The sequence below is a fragment of the Cyprinodon tularosa genome, unplaced genomic scaffold, assembly GCF_016077235.1.
Source record: "Cyprinodon tularosa strain WSP-4 unplaced genomic scaffold, ASM1607723v1 ctg694, whole genome shotgun sequence".
Lineage (NCBI taxonomy): Eukaryota > Metazoa > Chordata > Actinopteri > Cyprinodontiformes > Cyprinodontidae > Cyprinodon > Cyprinodon tularosa.
The window spans coordinates 243,364-269,345 of record NW_024039445.1 but is presented as its reverse complement, the minus strand read 5'-3'; the positions used below and the strand labels follow the sequence as shown (position 1 = coordinate 269,345).

At 38.6% G+C, this 25,982-nt stretch overlaps 1 protein-coding gene across 1 annotated transcript in view; it reads right to left on the bottom strand.

The window, feature by feature from the left end:
* Positions 1-25,982, bottom strand: part of lipeb (lipase, hormone-sensitive b) — a 34,468-nt gene that overhangs the window by 2,356 nt on the left and 6,130 nt on the right. The window contains exons 3-14 of the mRNA XM_038268149.1: positions 24,498-24,538; positions 19,777-20,018; positions 17,127-17,411; positions 16,633-16,723; positions 14,633-14,778; positions 14,206-14,391; positions 13,522-13,674; positions 9,198-9,342; positions 7,456-7,683; positions 5,232-5,432; positions 1,871-2,052; positions 7-273 (exon numbers count right to left, since the gene is read on the bottom strand). Of these exons, the coding sequence (XP_038124077.1) occupies positions 7-273; positions 1,871-2,052; positions 5,232-5,432; positions 7,456-7,683; positions 9,198-9,342; positions 13,522-13,674; positions 14,206-14,391; positions 14,633-14,778; positions 16,633-16,723; positions 17,127-17,411; positions 19,777-20,018; positions 24,498-24,538 (2,167 nt within the window). The remainder of the gene's footprint in view (positions 1-6; positions 274-1,870; positions 2,053-5,231; positions 5,433-7,455; positions 7,684-9,197; positions 9,343-13,521; positions 13,675-14,205; positions 14,392-14,632; positions 14,779-16,632; positions 16,724-17,126; positions 17,412-19,776; positions 20,019-24,497; positions 24,539-25,982) is intronic.

The window sequence follows — 25,982 nt, the reverse complement described above, 5'->3', positions numbered from 1 at the left end:
TTTTACCACTATGTTTACAGGCGGCAGCCCCTTCAGCATGCTGTCAGGAGCCAACAGAGGTGAGCAGAAAGGATCCTTGACCACTGGAGAGGTCTGCATCTTCATTTCAGCGAGCTGCTCCGAGCGTAGAGGCTCAAAGCCCAGCGGAAACTCCCTGGGGTGCTCCAGCTCTGATCCTTCCCCTCCAACAGGGGGTGGAATGGCTACGGAGGACAGGTCATCGGACATGGAGGGGTCACCGTCCCCGGAGAGGAAGAAACTCACATCTTCTACCTATGGAGCAGAAGAAAAGAAAATATTCCACTTTGTTAAAACAGCTCTGAGAGGTCATAGAAAAAGAGTCAAGGGAGAGCAGACAGCTCTTTGTCCTTGTGAAAATATAAAACCGCTGGCAGGGTGCCTGAGTCCAGGCTGAGCAACCAGATTTCAAGGAGAGAAAGATTATCTAATGTCCGCATTACTTTTGGCCGGAGCCGTTACTAATTTAATCAATTTAGGACAAAAAAGGAGGAGGAAAAAAAAGAAATGCAACTAATAACCTGATGGATTGGAAGAATTTTATAGTTCTGGCCTGTTTAGAAAACTTTGGATACATCATAGATAAAAATGCCCCCCCCCCCCCCACACACACACACTATTAATGCATTACTTAAAACAGCCTTTTTCCTGTTGACATTTTTACTTACTAAACAAGAACAACCTTGAATCTATTTATGAATTCTCTCTAACTGAGCGCATGCCTGTCGTCCCAGAGTCTTCTAAAACGCAGGCATACGCTGAACGTTATTTGTATAATTCAATTCAATTTTGGGCGTAAACATAGAGTATTTATAACGAGCCCAGAACTTATGTTGAATGACAGCCTAACTTATGCATAACGCACGGCAGCGTAATGTCTTAGGAGAGCTGGAACAAATACGTTGATATGCGTCGGAGATAAGTTCTTGATAAGTTACGCATAATATACACGAGTTACTCATAGGGTTGGATTAGCTAGACGTTACGACTTATGAGTAACTTACACTTAATGTACATCAACAATCAGATAACTTACCTGGAACAAACTGCTCCACGTATGAGCATATGCTGGCATACGTCAAGACATACTCGCCATATGTCGACGTGTGCCAGCATGCGTCAGCGTGCTCTTAACTTATACAAACCGAATCCATAACTTATCTAACGTATGCCAGCGTTTTTGCCAGATTTTTCGTGCGTCAAACATACGCTGGCAAAATCGTCAAGGTGTGACGAAGGCCTTTAATTAGGGACAAATTTTTAAATGTAGAAAGGAATATAAACATACACCCCATAAATATTAAACTTTATTAGAAGTTTATAACCGTTTTTAACTAGAACTATCAAAACACCTTAGTGATGGTTTTCTGTAATTTCCTAAGGGACATTTTTTCCAAATATTAGTGGGGGGATGTATGCAGCTTGTATGTACATTTTTGAAAATACGAACCCAAGAAAAATGGCACAACAAATAAAAAAAAATATCAAATATGAATGTGTTTTTTTTAAATAATCACTGTCCGCAGCAAAAAAAAAATAAAAAATCTGTTCAAATAAATCAAAAGCACTAAACGAATGATATTCATGTACATGATTGGAAAGAGCCCTCTAAATCCCATGGATGTTTGATTCTTTAGCTATTCTAAAATCCATGTCCGTCTCTAATTCCAGATCAATAGGAGTGGGACCGTAACACCTCTGTAACCTTCATCAGTTATTAGTTATGTTCCAGCCTTGATTCCTACTTCCAACGCCAGAAGCTCTTTGTTTCACAGCATTAAAGTCTTCCTGATAAGAGCATCATCTAAGGGGAGGGTTAATCTCAACATAAGTAAGTTCCGGCGTGACATACAGTGTGCTCAGACATCAGCGAGGGACTCTGGAGGACGGAGCTGCTGTGGGAGCCCAAGTCCTGGCACGTCTTGCTCTTCACAGATAATTTCCTGCTGGGGAGCTGCGATGGCTTGTTGGGAACAGGCGGGTCGGCGTGAGGAGAGTTGATCGAAGCCGCCGAGACACTTTTCCTCACCGTATCTGAGAAACAAAGCGAGGTTTAAATCCTACTTTTAATTGAAAGAACAAAGTTCCAATGAAACTTTTTCAATTTTTTTAATATTTAACTTCACATTTTGCTGCATTATGACAATAAAACTGTAATTTCAAGGGCTTGTTTGAGAAAGACACAAAGTGGTGCATGACTAAAGTGGAAAGAAAATGTTTTATGGTTTTCATTCATCTTTTCCTGAAATTACAGCTAATCTCTGAGTTTATGTCTCTACCAGCTTTATAAACTAAAATATTTCCCATTCTTTTTGCTAAACAGCTCAGACTAAGTCCGATTAAATAGTGAGTCTCTTTTAATGTAATTTCTCAAGTCTTACAGATTCTGAATTGAATTTGGGTTAGAACGATTCATGATCCAAACCATTCTACTGTTTTTAAGTCATTTTCTGGGAAGTTTAACAGTTATGCAGCTTTTGGTTTTTTTTACAGCCTCTAACAGGGTTTCTTTACGAGCTGCACAATATTTAGCTACATTAACTAGCAAGTTTTCCAGTTCCCCCTGAAGTTACCACAGAATAATAATGTCCCCACCACGCTTTACACTGGTTATCGTTTTTGTTTGTTTTCTCCAAACGAGTTCCAAAAGTGCAGTTTTTGACATCATCTTTCATGTTTTATGTCTGTGAGAAACAGAAGATGAAATTCGTCACTTCTTTAATAAATGACTTCACAAAAAGTTTGCTTATGCTGATTACAAATTAAACACCTTTACTAATTGGCTGTCTTCAAAAGGCCTCGGTTAAAGCAGATTTTCTTGAATACAGTCAGAAAAATCACAGTTTTCAGTTCTTTTTTTTTCAGAAAGCCATTATTTCCTCCCTACTTTATAATTATTTTATACTTTGTGTTGGTGTCGTCACATAAAACTCCAAAAAAAATCAAACTTTAAAGTTTGTGTTCATAAAGTGACCAAATATATAAAAAGTTCCAGGGTCATAAATTAACAAATTTCTCCAGTGTGAGATTAAAAAGTTTCCATTAATTAATTAAATTGTTTTGTAATGCACTGCAGTATGTTTAGCTGGGATTAACAGTGGTTGGAGAGCCAAAGAAAAATGAAAAATAAGCAACACAGGATAATAAAGTTACTCCATCAGTTCTGCTTTTTAGACGTCCTCTGTTTGACAGCTAACAGCTAAGGGCCCTTAGTTGAAAATGGGAGCAGATCAGGAGAAAGATATAGGAAGTAGGAGGAGGAAATCCAGAAAGAGCCGTCAGTGTGATATCATCTACCCGCCCTGAGCTGTCCAGACGCCACCATTTGCCGTCACGCCTGGTCTCCCTACAAAGCGCGAACCCATCTCCTATTTTAATAATGAACCACCTCAGCAGCACGATGCCCTTCTATTAATACGCCCCCACCTGTGACACTCCCATTAGATTCGGCCTGCAGGCTGTAAGATTGTCACCCAACTAAGGTGACACCAATAAAATTACTTTTCCTCTTCAGATTTACTGTGGCTCTAATTAAAAATTACCGTCAAGGCTCTGATATGAATGGAGCTACAGGATTATTACTCAACAGATTGGATGAGGCCATAATTGGTTAGTTGGATGCTGTAGAACAGGGATCCACATCATTGACCTCCCTCCACTGGAGCTGTAAATAAACTTCAGTAGAGTAATGTCGTTTAAAGAGACTGAATAAGGCTGCAGAAAATGAAAGCAGCAAGAGGCTTTGGTTTCTCCTGACTGTGTGCAACTAAACACACCATAAACTATGCCCTTAATTCAAACAGCCTCTCTAAACCTGACATGAATCCCAGGAAGTCAGAGCTTTTACACATATGTCAATTAGAAATTCACAACTTTTCCAAAATTGTCTTTCATTTACTTCTATTGTAGAAAAATACAAAAGGTCTACAGTGGTTGGTGGGTGCTAATGCGCGATAAAATGATAAAAGGAGCGGCAAAGACTTGTGTGATACAAACTCCAAAACACGGCAAAACGCAACATAAACAACAAATGCTGTAACCGTAAACAAAATGCCACAAGCAAAAACAAAAATGTTGCAATCACAGAAAGATAATAATGCAAACAAGCTTGTTTTTATTGCTCCAGACCACTAGAGGCTGCTGAACAAATAACAAACCATATCAGACCAGGCCACATGTACAAACAAGAAGTTAAGATTTACAAAGTTAAAAAAAAAAAAAAAGTTGGAGGAAGAAATGGTTTCTTATCTTTCAATTCCTTTTCAATCAAATGCGTACATTATTACAGAATAAAAGCAGTTTTTTATACACTGAAAAAAATAATGCAACTGTTTTTGCATCTAATTAATTAATTAGTTAATTTAACGCCATTGTTGTTTTATGTTCTACTACGCTAACATAAAAAAAAAATTGTTAAAGTAAGTAAATAAGATTGAGTAGCCTAAATGCCTAAAAAAAATGGTTGTGTTATTTGTTTCAGTGTAGTTTAAGCTAGACTCTGGTCCAATATGGTTTGTTGTTTGATCGACTCCCTCTAGTGGACTGGAGTACTTCCGTTTTCTGAGCCAGTCTGCTGTTGTTTTTATTATTTGAATCGTTTCCTTTCTGTGGTTGCACCATTTTTTTTGTTTGAATGATTTTGTTGATCGCGGGTTCTTGCTCAGTAACTGAGATTTTTTTTGTTGGCAGCGTTTTTCTGTAGCATTTTTTTTGTGTATTCTCATGTCTACATGACACATATTTCTACAGCTTGCTTTGCCGTTTGCTGTATGTTTGCACCTGTCAACCACCATAGAGTTATGGAAGCCACAAAAACAGCAAAAGGTAAAATATAAAGAAGGAAAGGCCCGGGAAAGGAAGGCAGAACAAAAGAGATTGGATTATGAAAGGAAGGTTGGAAGAACACAAAAATGGAAGCAAAGAAGGGAGGATACATGAACGAAAGAACACAAGCAGGGAGGAAAATGAAAGATGGATGTTCACAACATTTTGATAACAGCAAAGGGAATTAAGTCTGGAAATACTTATTTTCTTTTTATTTTATACCTTCCAGACTGCATAGGAATCCTTCAACCATAACTCAGTTACTTTCTAAACTATTACAGCATGAATTGGAGAACTTTTAATGAAGTAGCTGCAATAATAAAACCCTTATTTATGCTTTAAATGTTTCCCCTTATTACACTCCTAACACACACAAACACAGAACACACCGGTTGTGGGCGTATCGGCGGCTGCTGGTGTTGTCTCGGCAGCTGTGTTGGAGGAGGCTGACGCTCTGCTGGGATCCAGCAGAGATTGGATCCAGTTGGAGGCTCCCTGTCGGAAATCTCGCAGCAGCAGCGCCGTATCTCTCCTCACCAGGCTCAACGTGCTCACTTTTTCTACCTGCTTCTCAGGCTGCGGCTCATTACCTGGAGGAGGAGACGCCAGCAGAGAAGATGGCAAATCAGCAATGACAGGAAACGCATGATCCAAGAGAGAAAAATGGCTTTCCAAGGAGATTCGATGCTGCTACCAAATTACAGGCAGTGATTCATATATGCGACAAGGGAAGGGAAGAGAAAAAACGTTTTCAAACAAAAAATGAAAATAAAGGTGCAATACAGGGAATATGGCAATGTTTCACCTTGTGTTCTGCCTCTTTACAGACGTCTATAGTTTGATGCTGTTTTTCTTTTTTTAAGAGATGAATTAATCAGAATGGGAAGTGAAACTAAACACCACAGAGAGGAGAACAGCTTGATGAGTTATGGGAATTCTACAGCATCAAAAGTTTTATCCTTGATCGAGTTTCACTTATTAAGGCAACTTCAGTCTGAGAATTTAAAGTGCATTTAAAAAAAACACAATTAGAGGGAAGAATGGAGGTTTTATGATAAAATATATTATAAAATTAAATAGAACAAAGTCAGCAAAAGATTGATCAAACTTTTGTCCTTCATTTCTTTAGATTCTTTCTCAAGCTGCATTTTTCTAATGTTTCTGATCCAATAGAGGACATGAAAAACCTACATGTTTGTAGAAAGAACGCATTCAGGGTAGGGATGCACGATATTGGGATTTTGGCCGATATCCGATATGCTGATATTTTAAAACTCATGTAGCTGATAACCGATATCGATACCGATGTTAAAGCTGGACAAAAATAAGTAGTCATTGAAAATAGCAGTTTTGTTATCCATTTCTGACACTTTGAAAAATAATATACTCAAATATATTTTCATATGCTGATATCAAATTGATTTTTAAAAACGCGGTATCGATCTATTTTACTTTCAAAATCTCGTGAAATTTCATCGTTCTGTTACAAACTCTCGTGATATTTTGCAAATTCTTGTGAGATTTTGTTAGTAAAATAGATCGATACCGCGTCAATATATCAACATATAAAAATATGGCAAAATTTCGTGAATTTTCGGTGTATTTTCGTAGCATAACGATGACATACAGCAACATTTCATTAGTAAAATAGATTGATATGGTGTTTTTAAATGGCAATATATCAGCATATGAAGATATTGTGATATTTTAATGTATCAATATTTTTTCCCTCGTCTTCAGAAGTTTTTAAGTCTGTAAAAAAGAAGTTTTTGAGGAAGAAGAAGTAGTATTTTTTATTTTTTTTTAGACTTTAGAAACTCAGAAGCTGCTCAAATATCGGGTTAAATATCGGTGGGGTGGCTGATGTCCGATATTCAGTTTTAAGGACGATACAGGCCGATACCGATAGGGGGCCGATTATATCGTGCATCCCTATTTCAGGGTTTATGCCACGTTTGCCTTTTGAACTGATTTAATCGTTGATGGCAAAAAACTGGACAAGGTGTCAGAAACAGTCCTCAGCGATTTGGTTCAAAAAAACGTGTTGGCTTCACACAGCAGATTATGCCCCACACTATTACACACATCTATGTCTACGGCTACAGGACTGGATGGTGTTGGTTTACCCATCTTTTATCTTCCACCCATAGTCAGCTTTTGCATGTTAAAATTTTCTAACTAGAATTTTTCCCAGGAGTTTCTATAGCATGTTTTTTGTTTAGAGGTTGTATCTACAATGTCTTATAGTAAGAAGTGTTTATTCAAGCTACTGTACCTTTCAGTCTTCTCAAAACAGTCTGACATTAAAGAAGCATTTTTTTTAATCACCATAAGTGTTTATTACAGAATATTTTCTCTTTCTCTTAAAAGTCTTTGTGACACATTTCCAGAATATCTGCAGTTTCTGAAGCGATCAGACCAGCTTATCTTGCCAAACCAACCATATCAGTTTCAAAATTACCTTAACCCTCTTTTCTTAATCGTTTCCAACCTGAGTTAATCATCTTTACCAGGTTTAGGTGCCTAACTACATTCCTTTAAACAGGTCCTGAAATGATTCTCATTGTAACCATGAGTAACAGAGTTAAGGAGTAAAAACAAACACAACTTTACCTGCGTAGGCACTGAGACACCTGGAGAGCACACTGAGCGGCAGCAGGGGGTCCATAAGTGTGAGCAGGCGGGAGGGCGATGCGTAGGCCGTCAGCAGCGTAGCCGGGTAGGCCGCCACGATGCCATCCGGCATCCGCACACCAGCCTCAGCGGCACGCATCGAAGTGGTCACACATAAGTTGCCTCCAGCGCTGTCACCAGCCAAACACACTCTCTCTCCTGTCCATCCTGTAAAGATGAAAATATTCATTAATGAAAGGATTTAAAAACAGAAAGTCCAGATTATTTTAAAGATCTCCAGAATGGCAAAACATCAGATATGATGGAGCTGCTAACAGACGTTTTATTGTTCACTGTTGGATTTTCTGTAGTTAAAACATCAACTAGACGACTTGATCATCACGGTTTATTGGACACCGTTTGCAGGAACATATAAAGTGACACACTGGAAGCTTCTCATGGCAGGAAAAGTTTCTTTTTATGATTATATTTTCACTAAACTTTACTAAACACAACTTAATTTTTTTCTGCTGATCTGAGTTCAAATTTTAATTCAGTTTTTGTTTCCTTCATTGGCAAATAAATTAAAGCACATTGAATCTTATTCTGTATCTATTATCTCTGATCATTTGAATCATGTTAAATAGTTTAATAGCAAACAGTTTTTTTTTTTCTACTAGTGGAAACATTTCCCCATCATAGCCTCTTTTGCATTCTGGGGACTTTTCCGAATTTCAATACATCTCATTACTTTGTTTTAAAGGCAGGAGGATCAGAGAGTTGAAACTTTTTTTTCTTTCCTATTAACTCCGCTGTGCTTCAGAAAATATCTCAGTATTCACATCGTCTCTCAATCTCCTACCAACATTCATGACTTTGTTTTCACTTTGACATGCACTTCCACTAGGAAACCTAACACTGATCAAAAAGTCTTGCTTCTTTATTAAACTCAAACTTCATCAAGGTCAGTCAACTTGGTTTCCAGAAGAATCTCCAGAAAACTAATAGAATCAGAGCTAATTTGAAACCAGTTTTATGCATCTGATGCGACAGAGGTAACATTGGCTTAAGTTAGAAAGTTGGCTTTATTTAGAAAATAAATAAAGAATGAGGAATAAATTAGGAAAACTACACAAAGTGATAAAAACTTTTCCAAGACAGCTACCAAAAAGATAATTATAATAAGACCGGAGAAGCATTAATAAGATATGATGCTCCTAAAACAACAAACCGATCAATCACCATAGTACAAGCTTTTGATACTAAATGTGTTAAATGTACTAGAAGAAGTGATTGCTGACAAATTTTTCAATCATATTTCAAGAAACAATTATTCTTCTATCAATTTAGATACTATTAAGACCAACCATAACTATAAAAAAATATTGTCCTTCATTTTTCTTTAAATTTTAAAATGAAGAAATATTTTCAACGAAGTATTTCATCATTGTCATCGTTAACGAAAACAACACTGGACAAAGTGAACTTTTATGTTTTGTTTGTTGATATGTTCAGCTATAATTTACAACTTTTTACATTTTGATTATAGTGCCCATATTATTTTAACCTTTATACTGCATGGAGAACCACACTTGTGACTAGCATTTTGGCTAACTAAAGCGCTTTTATACCCAAATTAATTCTTTTTTTATTTTATGATGCCTCTTACAAAAAGAAAAATGATTAAACATACTGAATTACATAACCATTAGTATTGTATGTAACATGTGAGATGCATGTACCAAGTAGATGGTGGTTTCTTAAAGCCCAACAGTAGGCATAGAAACATTCCTCCAGTGCCCGTGGGAAGGGGGCTTCAGGGGCCAGAGAGTAATCCACTGACAGGATAGGAACACCAAGATCCTGGGACCAGCTCTTCAAATAAGGCTGAGCAAAAAGATAAAAGCAGAGAGGTAAGAGGATAATAAAAAAGAAACATAATGTATTTGCTAAATTTATTAGAAACTGCAGCGGTGGACTGCAGCCAGGATGAAGGCATAAGGATAAAATGAACATTAAGTGCCCCTCTGATCTCATTTTTCTGCTTTTTTGGCTTCCAGAACAGACAATAACAGACAGAGGCGAGAGCTGCCCTCACAGTCCCCTCCATTTGCCCATTTTTAATACAGTAATAAATGCAGCTACTTGTCCTACTTTGCACTGTGTGAAGAAAGCCAAGATGGTGCTGTAGATTTACAAGGAGGGTCTGTAAAAACGGCCAGAATGCCGAGTTCTTCTCTTTTTGCCGATTATAGTCAGGTTAAATGTTTACTGTGCTCACATAGTGACCCTGATATGTGAAAACGCCTGTTCTCTCTTACCTCCATCTATCTTTAACGCTTTCAGACTTGCTGTGGCAGTGCTTTTCGTCAAAGTGAAAGATCTTTACTCAAACTGCCAGGGAAAATGAAGGTGTGTGCACGTCGGAATATCACAACCCCAACTTGTGATTTAGCATGAATAAAAAATAAATAAATAATATAAAAAAAAAAACAGCAGTCAGCTTGGGTTGTTTAAGCCCTAATCTGTCACACTAAATCATGGATCTGAGCAACAGAAAAGTCGGTGAGCTTGCAGAATGAGAGCAGCTTTGATTTAGACGGTGTGTGCGAGTCGGTAAAAGGTATTCCTAAGGTGAGGATGAACAACATCTTTCACTGACTGAGAGCCTACAATGAGCTACAACATGCAGCCGAGTGTGTGGCACAGTTGTCAGTCAGGGCAGCACATCAGCTGAATACCAATAAATAAATAAATAAAATGCTGTGCAGGCATAACACACAGGCCAGCGGGGAGAGAGGAGATGTGTATTCTTGTTGAGGTGGGATTGAAGCTGTTTAATTTTACATAACCTTGGAAACTCTTGGAAACGTACTCTTCTTGGGTTCCCAAAGAGGGAATTAATGAGAGCTCTGACTCACTTTAAGACAGGCAGAGCTGTTAATCTACAATCCTTTAAAACGGCTCCCCGACACTTGATGCTCTGCATAAATTGCTGAAGCTGCAGACGTTACAGCCGTTTCTGATCACAGCTTTGCTGCATACTGAAACCCGCCGCTGGCTCCAGCAGCTGAGGTAAAGCTGTGTACTCTGCTAGAGGACAGAACAGTTGTTGGCAAGGAGATGAGGGAAAACATTTGGTTTTGATTCTTAGACAAACTTTTCCTTTCTCAGCTCTCCCTTAAGGGTCCTTCCACACAGGAAATCGGACAGCAGACAGAGACAAAGAAAAGAAAAAGATTAGAAAAGAGGGAAGCATGTGGTGCCGAAATGTGACAAGAAGAGACATGAGGAAGGATACAGAGTGAACAAAGAGCATTTCTGAGCTTGTGGCTAGATGGTAGTAAAGAAGAAAAGAGTGAAGGACAGTCCAACAAATTTCCCTTCAGGATTTTGGGTCATTCCTACTTTCTTAATTCGACATGACAGCGCCCTCCCTTCACCCTTGTGATCGCTCTCTCTCGTCCACAAGTTACCATGCAGCTGCAGACCAAGGATGCTCATGTCTTTTGCAATTTCACAGCTCCTTGTCTTTTATGTTTTAACAGCTGTAAGCAGCTAAAGACCCCAAATAGACACAGATGGCCACGTCTACAGAGGATGAACAGGATCAAATCACTGGGGATACAATAGTCTCTTTCATGACAATGAATTGGGCAGGTAATTAATGTGCTTCTCCTGCAGTTTCATATAACACATGCTTCAATCAAATGTATTAAAGTAGAGATAAACTGATTCGATATCAACATCTGTATCTGTCCTGATGCAGAAAATTCTACATCAAGTATCAGTAAAATGGGCTGGATCCACAGTGGAAGATCTCCTGAACAGAATATTTAAAATATATACTGGTAGTCCATTTAAACCTATACAGCTGCATATTTGTTTTTTTTTAGGTTAACAAGATTTACTGTATTTATGACCTCCTTTTTTCGATGTATAATCTGAAGTTGCCTTTTGGGAAACATATTTGTTCAGTCATACATAGCATACTTGCTGGTAAAGAAGAGTTTGAAATGTTCAAGCTAAAATATTATTCCAATTTCTCCATTAAACGTTTTAAAAAACTGATATTTTGCTAAGATTATGTGTAACAGCGTTTGCAATTTTTAAACCGGTTTCATTCAGGAGCCACAGGATGTAAAGTACAGAGCTGCTTTGTCTGTTTGCTGCACATAGTATTATCAGCTGGCTGAAACAAAGCTTCTAATGCAAAGGTGACCTTTTTGCAGCATTTAGGATTCTCAGCTAAAAACCTCTACATCAAAGGATTTCTCTTTCATCATTCACATGTTTGTTGTTTGTTATAAATCCATAATGACTAAGACAAACATCTAGTTGCTAATAACCACAAGCGAGAGATTCATTAAACTGGCTAAGTGCAGCATTTTCACAAAGAGAGGGACACGTATCCAGTGAAAAAGGAAGAATCGAGAAAAAAAACAACCTTGCTCATTTGATTAATAAATTGCAGCATGTTTTTCTGATTGCTGAGCAGTTTAAGATAAAAAAGAAACATGATTTGTTTTTTTGTATAAAAAAAATCAACAAAAACATCTGAAGTTTGGCATCTAACCCCAAAATCCCACATCCTCTGTAAAGGGCCCTGCTCCGCTCCAGACGGCCTGAGTAAAGCAAAGACTACAGCCTCCGCTGTTCCTTCCGTCATGCTCCGCTCCGACTTCCTTAGAGCTCGAGGAGAGCATGCGCGATATTGTTAAATTCAAAGGTGAAAAACATGCAGAAATTAATGCTTAATAAGACATATTAAAAAATCCCATCAGCACCCAGCATATGTGCAGTTTCTGGCAAACATTTTCTTAAAGTTATCCCTGTTATTTTTGTAACAGGGATAACTTGGATTATACATGTATTAACTATGTTTGTTCTCTGGTTCCCAACTCACCAATAGATTGCAACCAATAATTTTATTAAATGGTCTTAGTTTTTGGGGGAATATATAAACGGTAGTTACCAATCTGTTGTTATATTTTAATTTGACAAACCAAATCTTCTCGGCGTTCTTTTTCCTTTTTGGTGCGAATGCAATTGCAGATCTTGACCTGGACGGACCCGAGAGGAGCAAAAGTGCTCAGCACGACGTACGTGAGCGTAGCGGAGCGGTGAGTATGTGGAATCTGGAGGTAAGAATGAGCTTAATACATTTCAACCCCAATATCTAAAGCTTTTTTACAAAAAGGAAAAACTATTCTGATTGAAATGTATCTATCACAAAAAACATCAACTATCTCTGTGTGAAAGAAAACAAGCAAGATACGTCAGTCTATTTAGGATCCATTGTTTTAAAACAACAGCAGATAAACTATGATAAAGCAGCAGATTGCAAGGTGGCTATCAGACCAATAAGCAGATTAAAACTGCAACCATAATCAGTGTTTATTACTTATCTCCCTTTATCAAAATTGAAATTATAAATAAATAAAATCACTGAAACTATTATATCACAAATTATTAATATAACCAAAATATTTTCTTTACTGCAGGAATCTGATCTGGAGCCGTATGTGTCCCTGTCCAGAGCGGCGAACAGAACCCATAACCAGAAGCAGCAATATGATCCACAGTAAAGGGGCATTTCTGTGTGCACTCTGTCACCAAATAAAGCAAGGACAGTGGTCTAAGTCTCAATTAAGTTTTCATAGAATAATTACAGCAATAATTAGCTTAGCAGGTCATTACATGCAGCACTACTGACAGAGAAAGGCAACCAATTGCCCCTCTGCTGTCAACTTGTATCTGTCATTTTAATTATCTGGAGTTCAATACAATTAGTCTGAGTAAACACTATTGAAGGAATACAAAGGTGAATTAGGCTGGATGACTGCTTTAATGATACCCGCTCAAATCTGGGAAGAGCAACAGCAGGGCAGCTTGTCTGCAAGGACGAGTGGTGATTTCTGTATTTCATATGTGTTGAAATAATTTATGCTAGTAAATAAATTAGTTATGAAAATGAAAAATAACTTTACAGTTTGTGTTTGAATTGAGGAGAATAACTTTTTTTTTTTTTTTATCAAAGTGTTTTCTGCAGCAGCATCACCTCACCTCATGGGATTTTGAGGTCTGGGCCACAAAGCCTCCCCCATGGAAGTGGATCAAAAGGCAGGGAGAAGAAGGGAGGCGCTTGGTCTTCAACCCCAGGGATAGAGAAATAGCACCTCCCTCAGATCGACACAGAGATAGCAGGGTTTCACTGTCCTAGAGAGAAATAGCCATAAGATTAACAGTTTTTTTTCCTTCTAAACATCATGGATTTCTTCATAATCTTTGCCCAACACAAATAAAGTGTATGCATAATGTATGTGCTGCACACAAAGTTAAGTTTCTGAGCTGATGTTTTTGCTACTAGAGTTTTCAGCAGTGCTCCTCAGAGAGCCGGATTAGCTGGTTGCTCTGAAGCAGCCCGTTGCCAACCTATCCTGTGCCAGCAGAACTACACAATAATTCTCATTTATCTACAGGAACAAACGTCTTGGACGGCTGTAGACTTGGATTCTTTGAAAATAAAACAATACAGTCACGTTAGGGCATTATCACTAGCTTAGGATGTTTGTTAAAAGTATTTCTTGGTTTATTCGCAGTGAACAAAAAGGAAGATCAAAATTGAAAGGAGGCTGGATGTCGCCTAAATTCATTAAAATGAGAAGTGGTAAAAATGACTGTAAAATTTCAACCAAAGAGAAATTTGGCTCAAGGATTAACAGGGTAGTTAAATACTGACTTAAGTACCTGTCCTTCACGCAACTCATAAGATATGAGTCTCATCTGAACAGGAGCAGTGCCGATGTGCGCAGAAGGTGGCTTTATCGTCACCGACATTCTGTGGTTGGCAGCTAGAGGAAGATCGAAGGCCACAGGAGGAACGGAGAGTGCTCTGTTCACCTTGACTTGAGTAGAGGTCATACTGGCAAGACTCTGGAGGAGGAAGCAACAGCAAATACAGAACAATAAAGACGGGTCACTGGAGAGAAACTGGATGAATAAATCATAAATAACCAAAGATCCAGTTCATTTCTTCCATTGTTAATTATGCCCTCTAGGCAAAAACACAGAGACAGAAATGTGATCTTCACCGAGTTGTAGATATCTCATGTGGATTACAGATGCCTTCGCATGTGAACATGTGTGTAATAAGAAATATTAGCAGAATACCGACCGACAGAACCTCCGTCTCTGTGATGTTCCAGAAGGCCTTCCAGAAATGCACATCCAGGTTCTGAGTGATCCGTTCGAACTCTGCCCCTCTCAGCTCCGGGTCTATGGCGTACTTCCCAGAGGTAAAAAAAGAGCTGGCTGCCACACCTGGGAAAAGGACGAAGGCGAACACATGGGGAACATAGATGGATGAGTTCATGTGAAGCACAGGGCAGGACCAGAATAATGAAAGGGGTCAAATATGTAGGAGCAAAAACAAAGGGAAAGAACCAAAAACATAGAAATATGCAGGAAGAGTGACTAATAATGTAAGAAGAAACGTTAACAAAAAAGTAACTAGGACTCAAAAAACATCAGAAATAGAGAAAACAAAGAGCTGTTGCGCCTAATTTAGTGAAATGTATCATTGTGGCAGAAATAAAAAATAAAACTCTTGTTCCAAAGCCAGCTTGTAAAAAAATGTCTCCTAATGCTTGGAGTTAATGTGATGTTTACTGTGGGTCATTTAAGGAAGGATAGGGATATACAGTACAGGTACATCTCAACATCTCATCAGTTTTAGTGATTCAGTATAAAAATAAATTTCTGCTATAGGAGCTATGAATGAATTTTTCAATTTACCATGAGATGAACTATTTTTTAATTTAATTATTAACATTTAAAGACCTGAATATTGTGTAAAACCTGTAAGATTAGATTTTTAAAACATGAACTTTAGTTTATGGCCTTCACAACCACCACCCTCCATATAAAGAGGGCAAGAGGTCACTGCTAAAGAAAACGGTTCTTCTTATTGCTGCTTTCCAGGATATTTATAGTGTTGAGTGGAAGAAAAAAGTGTAGCAGAAAGTGAAAAAGAGTAACCACAGCATTGAGAGAATTAGAAAAGCAAAATCAACTGAACACCTTCAGGAAGATCATAAGCTAATAGCTCACAGAGCTAGGTTAACCACTGCTGTTTGCTGTGTTTCATTTAACAGGACTCTTCAGAGCACTTTATTTTAATTTCCCACAAGCTGTATTAAGAAGTCGATACGGTTATTAGTACCACTACCTGCGTTAATGATCATATCACTGTTTTTAAACAAACATATTTACCATGAACGTGCAGAAAACCTAGCTTTGCTAAGAGAAAGTTAGGAGACCCCAAAATAGAGATGAGTTTAAAGCTCTGTTACATCCTTTACATCCCAGCATCAGGCTGATCACCTCCCCAAAGCAGAAATTAATGGAGCAACCAGAGTGGAAATACTCTACACTCATTTTAAAAATGTAGAGTTTAGTAACCAGAAAGCTAAAAATGGGGGGAATAAAGAGTTATATCATTAATCGGTATATCATTAATATTATTGTTAGAAATTAATTCCCATTAGTTTTTCGATTGTTTACTAAATTATTTTCTTAATTCATCAAGTTTAACCTGTAGATTTTATCAAGATTATAAGCATTTCTTTCAAAGTAAAATGCAAAAACATCTAATGTTAAAGTTAAGGGAATAAAAATATTTAGGATAACAGAAAGTTTGGTCTAAAAAGAAAAAAACAAGAACATAAGAAATACAACTCAAGAGTAATGTGAAGGTCTTTCAACTCAATAAAGAGGTAAACAATGAAAAGGTTCTAATACAGTACACTCACCATATGGTGCAATACTTCCTGCGTCCACTGGGATGCAGCAGAGAGCACAAGAAACCATCAGAGTAGGACTTTTCCCTTTTTAATTACTCATATGTGTGTGTTTATATATATATATATATATATCACAAGGTTGTTCAGTCTCTGCTCTGTATTTAAAAGTTTAAAACAGTTTGAAATATACAAGAAACACTCCAGCAAGCCCTTAAGATTGCAAAAGGATGAAAGAGCATCTAAAATTTGAACACACAACATCAAAAAGGTACACGGTCTGGGAGCCAAGCAGGAAAGCAGAAGAGACGTGAGGATGAATGCGGAGGGTGCTAGAATGAGAGCAATGTGGATTGGATGATGAGGCAATGCTAACCTATTCCTGACTGGTGGCGCTTATAGTTTTCTCCAAACGCCACAAGCCCGATAGCGATGGTCTGAAGACAAGGCCGGATGGCTGGAGTGAACTGGAGAGAGAAAGCAATAAAAGAAAACAAACAAGGAGTTTATATTGTATTCACAAAACAGAAAAAGAGCAGCTAGCATTGAGTTTGGCTGCGAGAATACAGATAAACTTTATCTTTTTTTCCTTAAGTTATTTTTGCTACCTGTTCAGTAAGGTTATAGTAGGCTTAAATAAGTACAGAAGCAACCAACTCTTTTTTTAGCTCTCAAGACATCTGGATTATTGATGTTTATTCATTTATAATTCATGTTAATATCCTTACATCAGAATCAAAAATGAAGTTTTTTTAAAAATTGCTTTAATGTGGATTCAGAATAAAACAGTGTTATCACCATAATTCCTATCCTTCCCATTTCCCATCACTTCTTTTTCTAGTTGACAAAATGCATTTAACCTCATCTCACCTGAAAGCCCAGGCAGCGCCCATAGAAACATCCTTTGTGCATGGAGGCATATTCCCGCACAAAACTCTCACTGAGTCCACTCTCATCCTGGAAGAACAGGTTGCCATGGCCGTTGTCGTGGAGCATTCGCTGGGCCAGGTAAAGCAGGGCCCGCAGCTGACAGAGCGCGCTGCAGTAAGCTTCCATCTCCCCGGCGTTGTGGGCTACACGAAAGAAGATGCTGCGGCGGTTGGCTGTTATGTAGCGCCCCTTGTGGATGATGTGGAGAAGACAGCAACGCACAACCTGAAAATAAGTATGACAGGCAGGTGAAAACTTTAGGGAATATTTACAAAAATACTTTGGATACCTGGGCTGAGCGTATCAGCAGATATTCAATACCGACCTGATTAGACTATTGAATGAATGAACCATACACCCTGTCATGTGAGAGAAGGCCTTAGCATTGACATAACCAACAAACATATGAATGTACTTTATATTATTTACCAACAAATGAGCAGCAAAAAGAAAGAACAGCTCTATAGCCCCATTTATACTACCTTTTGGAAACAATGGTGATAACAGTCTGAGCACGGTAACCAAGATAACTGTTGAGTATAAATGGAACGAAACTGATCTGGATTGTGCCAGACACAACGGCTAAATCTATTACTAGTTCAACAGTAGGGCTCGGCACGGTTCGTCTGTGGCTGTTCTCTGATAACAAAGAGTGTATGAGCAGACAGCGTCATCTCTTTATTTTGCGAGTTTTGCAATTCACAGATCACTTCACCTGTTCACAACACAAACTTCTACTCAGCTTATTAAAAATAAATGGCATCAAAAGAGCGTGGTGTGACATGGGATGATGCAGAGACTGAGGCTCTCATTGAAATTTGGGCGCAGGACGCTATCCAGGCAATGAATTTCTAAATGTTATGGTTGCAAGCATTTTTTTGTTTGCATAATTCCTGCCTTGAGAGCTGTAATATCATGGACCTTCAATAGGAGGCAACAAACCGTTAGCGTGATGTGTAAATTGGGGTAAGAACCAAGCTTGACATGAATAACTGATCCAAGTCGGTCCGAAAACGGCATGAATCAGTTTCAGTGGAGTACTGTAAATGGGGCATATGTTAAGTGTGTTGGATTGGATCCCCAATATCCAATATCAAATCACAGATATCCAATCCAGATAATTAGCCAATATGAGAGCAGATAAATGATCAGGTATCGGATCGGTGCATCTCTACTTAAAATATCAGAAAGAAAAGCTTAATCTCACACTCAGTCATCTGGGTCATAGTCATTCCAAAAAAGTAAAAAAAAAAAATCCACTGGACTTTGTTTCCAAGTTAGAAGACATTTAGATTCCAATACAGAAGCTTTTTCAATAAAAAAATGACAGAAATAGCGTTGAGTTTGAAGCCTTAAAGAGTTAGCCAAAAACAAAGCCTGGTTTTGGCTTAGAAAATATGCAAACTGAACCAGACGAATGGGTCCGCCCCTTAGAAATAGGTCATTTGGTTTCTTTGGTAGGCTGCAATGCCCAATACCTGTCTATGTCTTTGAAAGGGGATCGTCAGAGGGAATCGTTGGCCTGGCTGCATAGGAGAGGTGTTCTGCTCCCCTGTAGGGGGGTGGGGGTTGCGATGATAGTGGGAAGGAATCAAATCCATTGCTGCATTTTAGGTTTTTGAAAGGTGAAACCTGAGTCCACCTTCTCTGTTCTTTTTTAACTTTTTATTTAAAGTTTTTTTTTACTATTTTGGAATAAGCTTTTGCCACCAAATCAATTGAACTTGACCACTCTAACACATGAATATGATATCAACCAATGAACTACATCTCTAGCTGTATGTTAAACATTGTCGCTATGCTCGTAAGAGAACCACTGCCTCACTTAAAGTCTTTTAAAACAGGCTTCTTAATGGTATGCCTTGTGTTTATCTCCAACTTTACTCTTCCATCGGAGTTGTAGAGATCTGCAGCTCCTTAACTTTTCCCTTGGGTCTCCTTTAGGTGAAAAGCTAAGCCTTCCCCATTTTTATTTTTGAGTAACTTAACTTTCTGTTAGATAATCAAAAGCCTTGTCTTTAAAGTGCTTTTAAATTACAGAATTAGACTATTCATTAATTACACTGCTGTTAAGAAACAGTGGTTTGCAGTTGTAAGAGAAATCATAAAAAAAAAAAATCAAACACTGTTGTGAGCACATGGGAACGTGTTAAGAAAAGCAGCAGGAGAAACACAAAGATCAGAGGGATCATTAATGTTGAAATCATGGGGTTGGAAAAAAGGGGAGCATACATTTTGCTCCCACATTTAGTGCCCCGACTGAAGGTCATGATGTTTTATTGACGAGTGTCCAAGATTAAAATACATCGGATACAGTATTCGTGGGCATATTTGCCGTTGGAGGATTTATCTCCCCCAATTTGAAACATAAAAATCAATCTCTCCAACAAATGTGCCGACCTTGAAACAAAGCAATACCAAGTCAGAGATGTAACAGTCAGTGTTTCTCACCAGGGGAGGGAATATTGATATGAATCTACTGTAGTGGTAAAGATTTTTATCCCCCCAGCTGCACCAAGTTGGAGATATGAAAAACGAATTTAAGATTTGAATCCTGCAGACAAAAAACCTTTGAAGCACGGCGTCTTACCTTCACCAACGAGCGGTAGCCATTAGCGGGTATGTGTGGGTCAAAGTCGAAATGGTGATAAACGGCAGCGAAGCCAGAAATAACTGGTTCCAGACTGCGAGCGTGCTCCTGGATCAGCTTCATGGTTGCCACCAGCCGTCGGACTGCATCCCCCTGGGTCCCCTTGGCCCCGGCCGAGAAGAAAGTGACATTTTCTTCACACACGCTGTACAGGGCCGCAAACACCCCCTGGGTGTCCATCACTGAGAAAGTACATAAAAAGGCAGATTATAAATACAGTTCTCAATCTATGACACTGTGCGAAACTTTTAATTCAGTTCCCATACATCTATAAGGAGTGTATTCCTTCTCTCCTCCATTTTAGGAAACAGACCCGTTTTGTGACATAACAGGATATAAAAACTTAAATGAAAAAACTTCAATTGCAAAAGTTTCTGTAGAGGTTAAAAAAAAGCTCATTAGCTTGGTCTTGCAAGAACTGCAGGAGAACATCCAAGAAAAACAATGAGCCAAGAGGGACGTCACTGGAATTATTCAACAAAAGGTTCTTAGTCTGGATAACTAAGCCCCTATAGCCTGGTGCACAGAGACTCCTGGGCTGAAATGTGTTAAACAAGGCTTGAAATTAAACGATGTAAACCCAGGCTAAGCAGCTGAAATCCCCACAAGATCTGCATGGAACAGGAGGAGAAAGCAAAAGCCCTCCACTAACAGGTCGCTGCTGAGAACAGATTGGTTAAAGAAAAAAACGGGGGGGAAAAAAACGAAACATGCTAACATGCTCAGGCAAGACTCCCGCACAGCTTGGTTTGTTTATCCAGTAGGCTCATATCTCTATGCTAACAGAAGACTGTGATACAGCACTGTCTGTCACTGTTGGACCGTGTACCTCTGCGAGTCATCTGAGGATGCCTGTTCCCATGACAACAATGGGAACTAGCTCTTTGTTACTGTATCGATGATCGGCATGCAAGAGACGGAGTGAGACATGAGTGAAGGCACCATTTCCATAACAAACTCAGATCTCAGAGGAGAAACATGTTCTGCATCAATTTGATGAATAACTTGAAGTTAAAAGTTGTAGACGGACATAGGAGTAGTTAAACAACAAAGCTGATGGCTAGCTGTTAGTGCTAAAAAACAAAATATGCAGTTTTTAATGTAATCGCTGTCTTGCGTTTACCATCAAGAGCTACAAACCCAAATACATTTGAAAAGGTAAAGCAGTGAAGTAATAAAATATTTGAAGTAAAAAAAAAGAACACAGTATATATATCAGAATCAGAGAAACTTTAATAATCCCAGAGGGAAATTACACATATAGGCTGATTAATTTGGGGAGAAAAGCTAAATTCTTCTAGTACAGTAAAATATTGTCCTTAGGTTCACAGGAAAAATGTAACTATAAAGGTCACTATCGTTTAGTAATGAAATTCACTATTTCAGTGTGCTTAGAAGTCAAATCCCCCTGACACCTGGAACAGGAAATTAATCAAAAAAACAATTTCTCAAAACAGGAGGCTCATTTCCGTTTTTCTCCAGGCAGCTTTTTGATACATTTCCAGAAAACCAACAAAAAAATAAAAATACTGTCACTATCAGCCCGACCAGCTGAAGGAAACATTCAACAGCTTATTTATTCCATTTGGCTGGAAATAAAAGCCAATTTTCTGATTTAATAACATGAAAAATAAAAGAAAATCTGTAAATAACCCCAGGCTCAGAAAACATTCTACCAAGCCTTGGAATCTGTAAATGTATCTGGTCTGACTGCAGACAAGTGTCATCTTGAAACGTTTTCAGCGACTGCTGTTGCTCATTGTTGCAGAAAAACATTGAGCTGACTATTCAGAAGCTTTTCCAGGACACTAAGCTGCTGTCTTTATAATACAAAGCTGTCGATGTGTAAAAGGTCCTTGATATAGTACGATTAAAGTTTACTCTAATTGCTTAGAAGTGGTTGCACAGCAGTTTCTGAAGCAAAAGTATAAAGTCTAAATGTGTATCTCACACCATTCTCTGCAGATGCCAGATGAGTCGAAAACACTCCAACAAACAGACGTTTCTGTTTTCAAGAATAACAGAGCCATGGCTATAGCTGTTATCAGTGTCTCTGCCAAAAGTGTCAAAATGGCCCAAATCTAAACTGAGAAGTAGCAAAAAAAAAGCTAAGTTAACAAAGAGGCAATAAATATTTCAGGGGGCATCCTAAGGGAATTTGATTTGATTTGCCTTTTCGGCTGAATTATTTGTTAAGGTTTTAAAGCTTTCTAGGAGTTTAAATGACAGCTCTTCTAAAGGGAGATTTAAGTAGTGGGAATATGAAGTTTTCCTCTTGTACACAAAAATAGAATTCAACTTACCTTAGCATCAATTTTTATTGGTTCGTTTCAAACTCACTTCCCATGTGAAACGACTTCTTTATGTAACAAGTTCATTCAGTGATTTCATGCCAACCTTCTTAACTACAGAGGCCCTATTGAGCCCAAAGCTTAAACCAAGTTAAACCTCAATCTAACCAAAGCTCGATGTAAGATCTCAGAGGTCACTGTGGTTTGAGTCATTAAATGTTTCTCCTCTACTTTGGTCGACACATCATGGGTCAATTTGCCTTTAAATGTCAACTCCTACATTTTCTTTTAGTGGTCCCTAACTTAAAAATAAAGCTTACTAAAACAGAGCTGAGCCATGCAGGAGTGAAATAAATGTACATATTTTGCCTAAAAAAGTCTGACAGATAGAGACACAGCTGGGGTGGGATGTCTTGTAGTCTCTACTGACTCACTCTAGTGTTATGCAAGCATTAGTCATATGAATTCATTACAGGGATCAATGACTGAATCCTATAACACTCTTGGTAGTTCAGTAGCTTAAAGGAATAGTACACCCAAAACATGATTAGCCTTCATTTTCTACTCACCCCCATGCTGAACAACACTCTGGAGTACTTTTTTGATATCTCAAATGCATCTGGAGATCTGGGAGACTTCTTGCTGTCTGCTGACATTCAAATAATGGAGGTCTATGGCGCCCGAGACAGAAAGGTCCACAAAAGTCCACAAAAACTTGTCAATATTCCTCCATACTGCTCGTCCAATGTAATCCAAGTGTCCTGAGTGGGTAGCATCCAGAATTTACTCGAAACGAAGTCATTTAGAACGTTTTAGAGCCTAAACAGTAGTGTATAGGATTTCCTAATAGCGCCCCCATGCGCGCTCACGATTCTACGGAAGCCGGCAGACCAAACCAGCGCATTCAGCTCGGCAAAGAACTCATGCTCTTCCTCAACACTGAAGTCCTCAGACATTTTTCTTTCGTTGTTTCTTTCTTTGCACAGGTAAACAGCACATTTCTTCTTCTACGCTTGCATTATCGGCAGACCAGACGCTGAATGCGCACTTCCTTCCGGTTTGGTCTGCCGGCTTCCGTAGAATCGTGAGCGCGCATGGGGGCGCTATTAGGAAATCCTATACACTACTGTTTATGCTCTAAAAACATTCTAAATGACTTCGTTTCGAGTAAATTCTGGATGCTACCCACTCAGGACACTTGGATTACATTGGACGAGCAGTATGGAGGAATATTGACACGTTTTTGTGGACTTTTATGGACCTTTCTGTCTCGGGCGCCATGGACCTCCATTATTTGAATGTCAGCAGACAGCAAGAAGCCTCCCAGATCTCCAGATGCATTTGAGATATCAAAAAAGTACTCCAGAGTGTTGTTCAGCATGGAGGTGAGTAGAAAATGAAGGCTAATCATGTTTTGGGTGTACTATTCCTTTAACAACAAACACACATGCATGGTTCCAAGAGTGCTGCTCTACCTCAGAACTTTAGCAGAGGCCGGGGGTTTATAGTGCTAAATGCATATTGGACAAGTAATGTAAACAGCACAATTGTTTATATCAGCAAAATTTGCCAAGAACATCTATAGAAAGGCTATTGCATTTTCAGCAGGGTTGTCTTTGTGGATACAGTGACTTGTCCAATCAAAGAGTTGCCCCAATGTCACCACTGAAGTCAAACAGGCTTGGGCTCGCAGCCAAAATACAAATTACATATTTTAATTAAAGCAGGGGGATGCAGCTTTCTCATCACCTCTCTCCTCTGAGGATGGCCTGATGTTGACAGAGTAAGCCAGGGATGAACTTTACAAACCCAGATCAGCATAAGCGGTTCAGAAACTTAATAACACTGAAGTCTGCAGACATTACATCCCTATCTAACTTCTGCAAGCATATCACATGCAAATACTATGCAAATGGAAAACCGTTTAGGTGAGCTGCTACCATCTCACCAGAATGCAAAACACATCATAATCTTTTTTTTTGACAAGAGGTGAAGCCTCAGGCCACAACAGCTGTCAACCTACTCTCATATAGCAGAAGAAAAACATGACTCACCTCTTGGCCTTTTCAACTCTTTGGAGCCTTTTGAGCAATGAAGGAGGTCTGCTAATGAATACTGTTTGCTTTTGTGCTTTAATGACAGAAGTAGTCACTATAAGCCCACAAGTGCAACTAATAAGTTGTACCTGGTCTCTCCACATTAAAGATGAATGACAGTGGGCATTAATAAGACATGCACAACAACTAATACCAGCTACATTACTCACAATGACTTCTAAGGGGCAAAAAGAGAGCTTACTACTGACATAGAACACAAATGCATTAAAAGAAAAAAAATGCACAGCAGGAAAAATTGGTTAGAAATGTTTACCAGCGTCTGAGTTCAATGCTTTGTCCATGTCAGCCTCCTCTCTTCCATGAGAGCAATGAAAGCATGAAGAAAAAGAAAAGATAAGGTAAGGAAGTTTTTTTTGTGTGGTTGTCTAGACCTGTTGCTTCTTCACTGCGTGAGTCATGGGTTCTCTGTAACATCTGTATGACAGCATGCCATATTTCTACTTGGAATCAACCAGATGTCCTACCCTATAAACTGTTAATCCCGCCCATCTACATTTAAATACACAGGATGCCTAGCAACAACTCCATTCCAGTGAACCGTCTCCCCTGTGACAGAGGGCTATACTGCCATTGGCCGGTGAGCTTGCAACACCCTGTGAACTTTAACTCAGCTGGCAAAATCCCAACAGTAGGAAAGATACAACAGATATGAAACAAAAACAGTTTCAAATGTTTTTCTTAGATTTATATCATATTTTTAAAAGGTTACTAAGAGTAACAAGTGTAACCCAGAGGGAGTTGAATCACCAGGCAATGACCAGGCAAAAGTAGTCCTAACCTTTGATTGTTTTCACATTTTGTTGCATTTCTACCACATACAGTCTGTTATTAAAATGACACACGATAGGCTAAGACAGAGGATTTCAACCTGGAGAGACTTAAACACAGAAAAGCTGCAATTACAAAAGTATTATTCAGTTCATTTATACATGTAACACAATCATATTCTTCAAAAGGAAAAACAGCTGATTGTATGGACTTAAGGACTCTCTGCATTCCCTCGCACTGAGCATGCATGTAGCGACAGCGGAGAGGAAAACTCCAGCAGAACCAGGCTCAGTGTGAGCGGCCATCTGCAGAGGCCGACTGGGACTCAAGAACATGGAAGCAAAAAATGACATAGGGTGGATTCCCAGCATTTAAAGGTCAATGCAAAACATTCTGAGATGCTCTAATAATGCTCTAATTTTTGGACACTATTTCAACTTTTGTTTTTGTAATTTGAGGTCAAAAGTTTTTTAATACTGCATTTTTTTAATCATCACATAAGAGCCCTTTTTTACTTTACATTTTATCTAGTATTGTCTGTTTTTGCTTTATTTCTTGTTTGGTTGCTGAGATCTTGTTAAAGGTCTAATACTGACACCAAAAGACATGATGTGGCAGTATCATTTGTGAAAAGCTTTGAGCTGGTTAAACTAAAATGTTTTAAATCTGAATGAGTATATCAGCACAATTTTATGCACTCTATTGTTTTTAAGGTAATTTAAACATATCGTGATATATATCGTGAATAGCGATTACAGCCCAAATATATCGTGATTTTCTATTTTCTTCATATCCAGCCCTATAATGTCATAAATGAAATAAGTTATTTGGCCGTCGGGCCCCGGCAGAAAACTCTGATGCTGTCAATTAACATTTGCCTGGATGAGTAAAATAGAAAAGCATTAGAGCAGTCTTCCCTCTGGGCCCGGACACTGGTCGTGGAATAAGCCAGTGGGTGAGTTGGACTGAG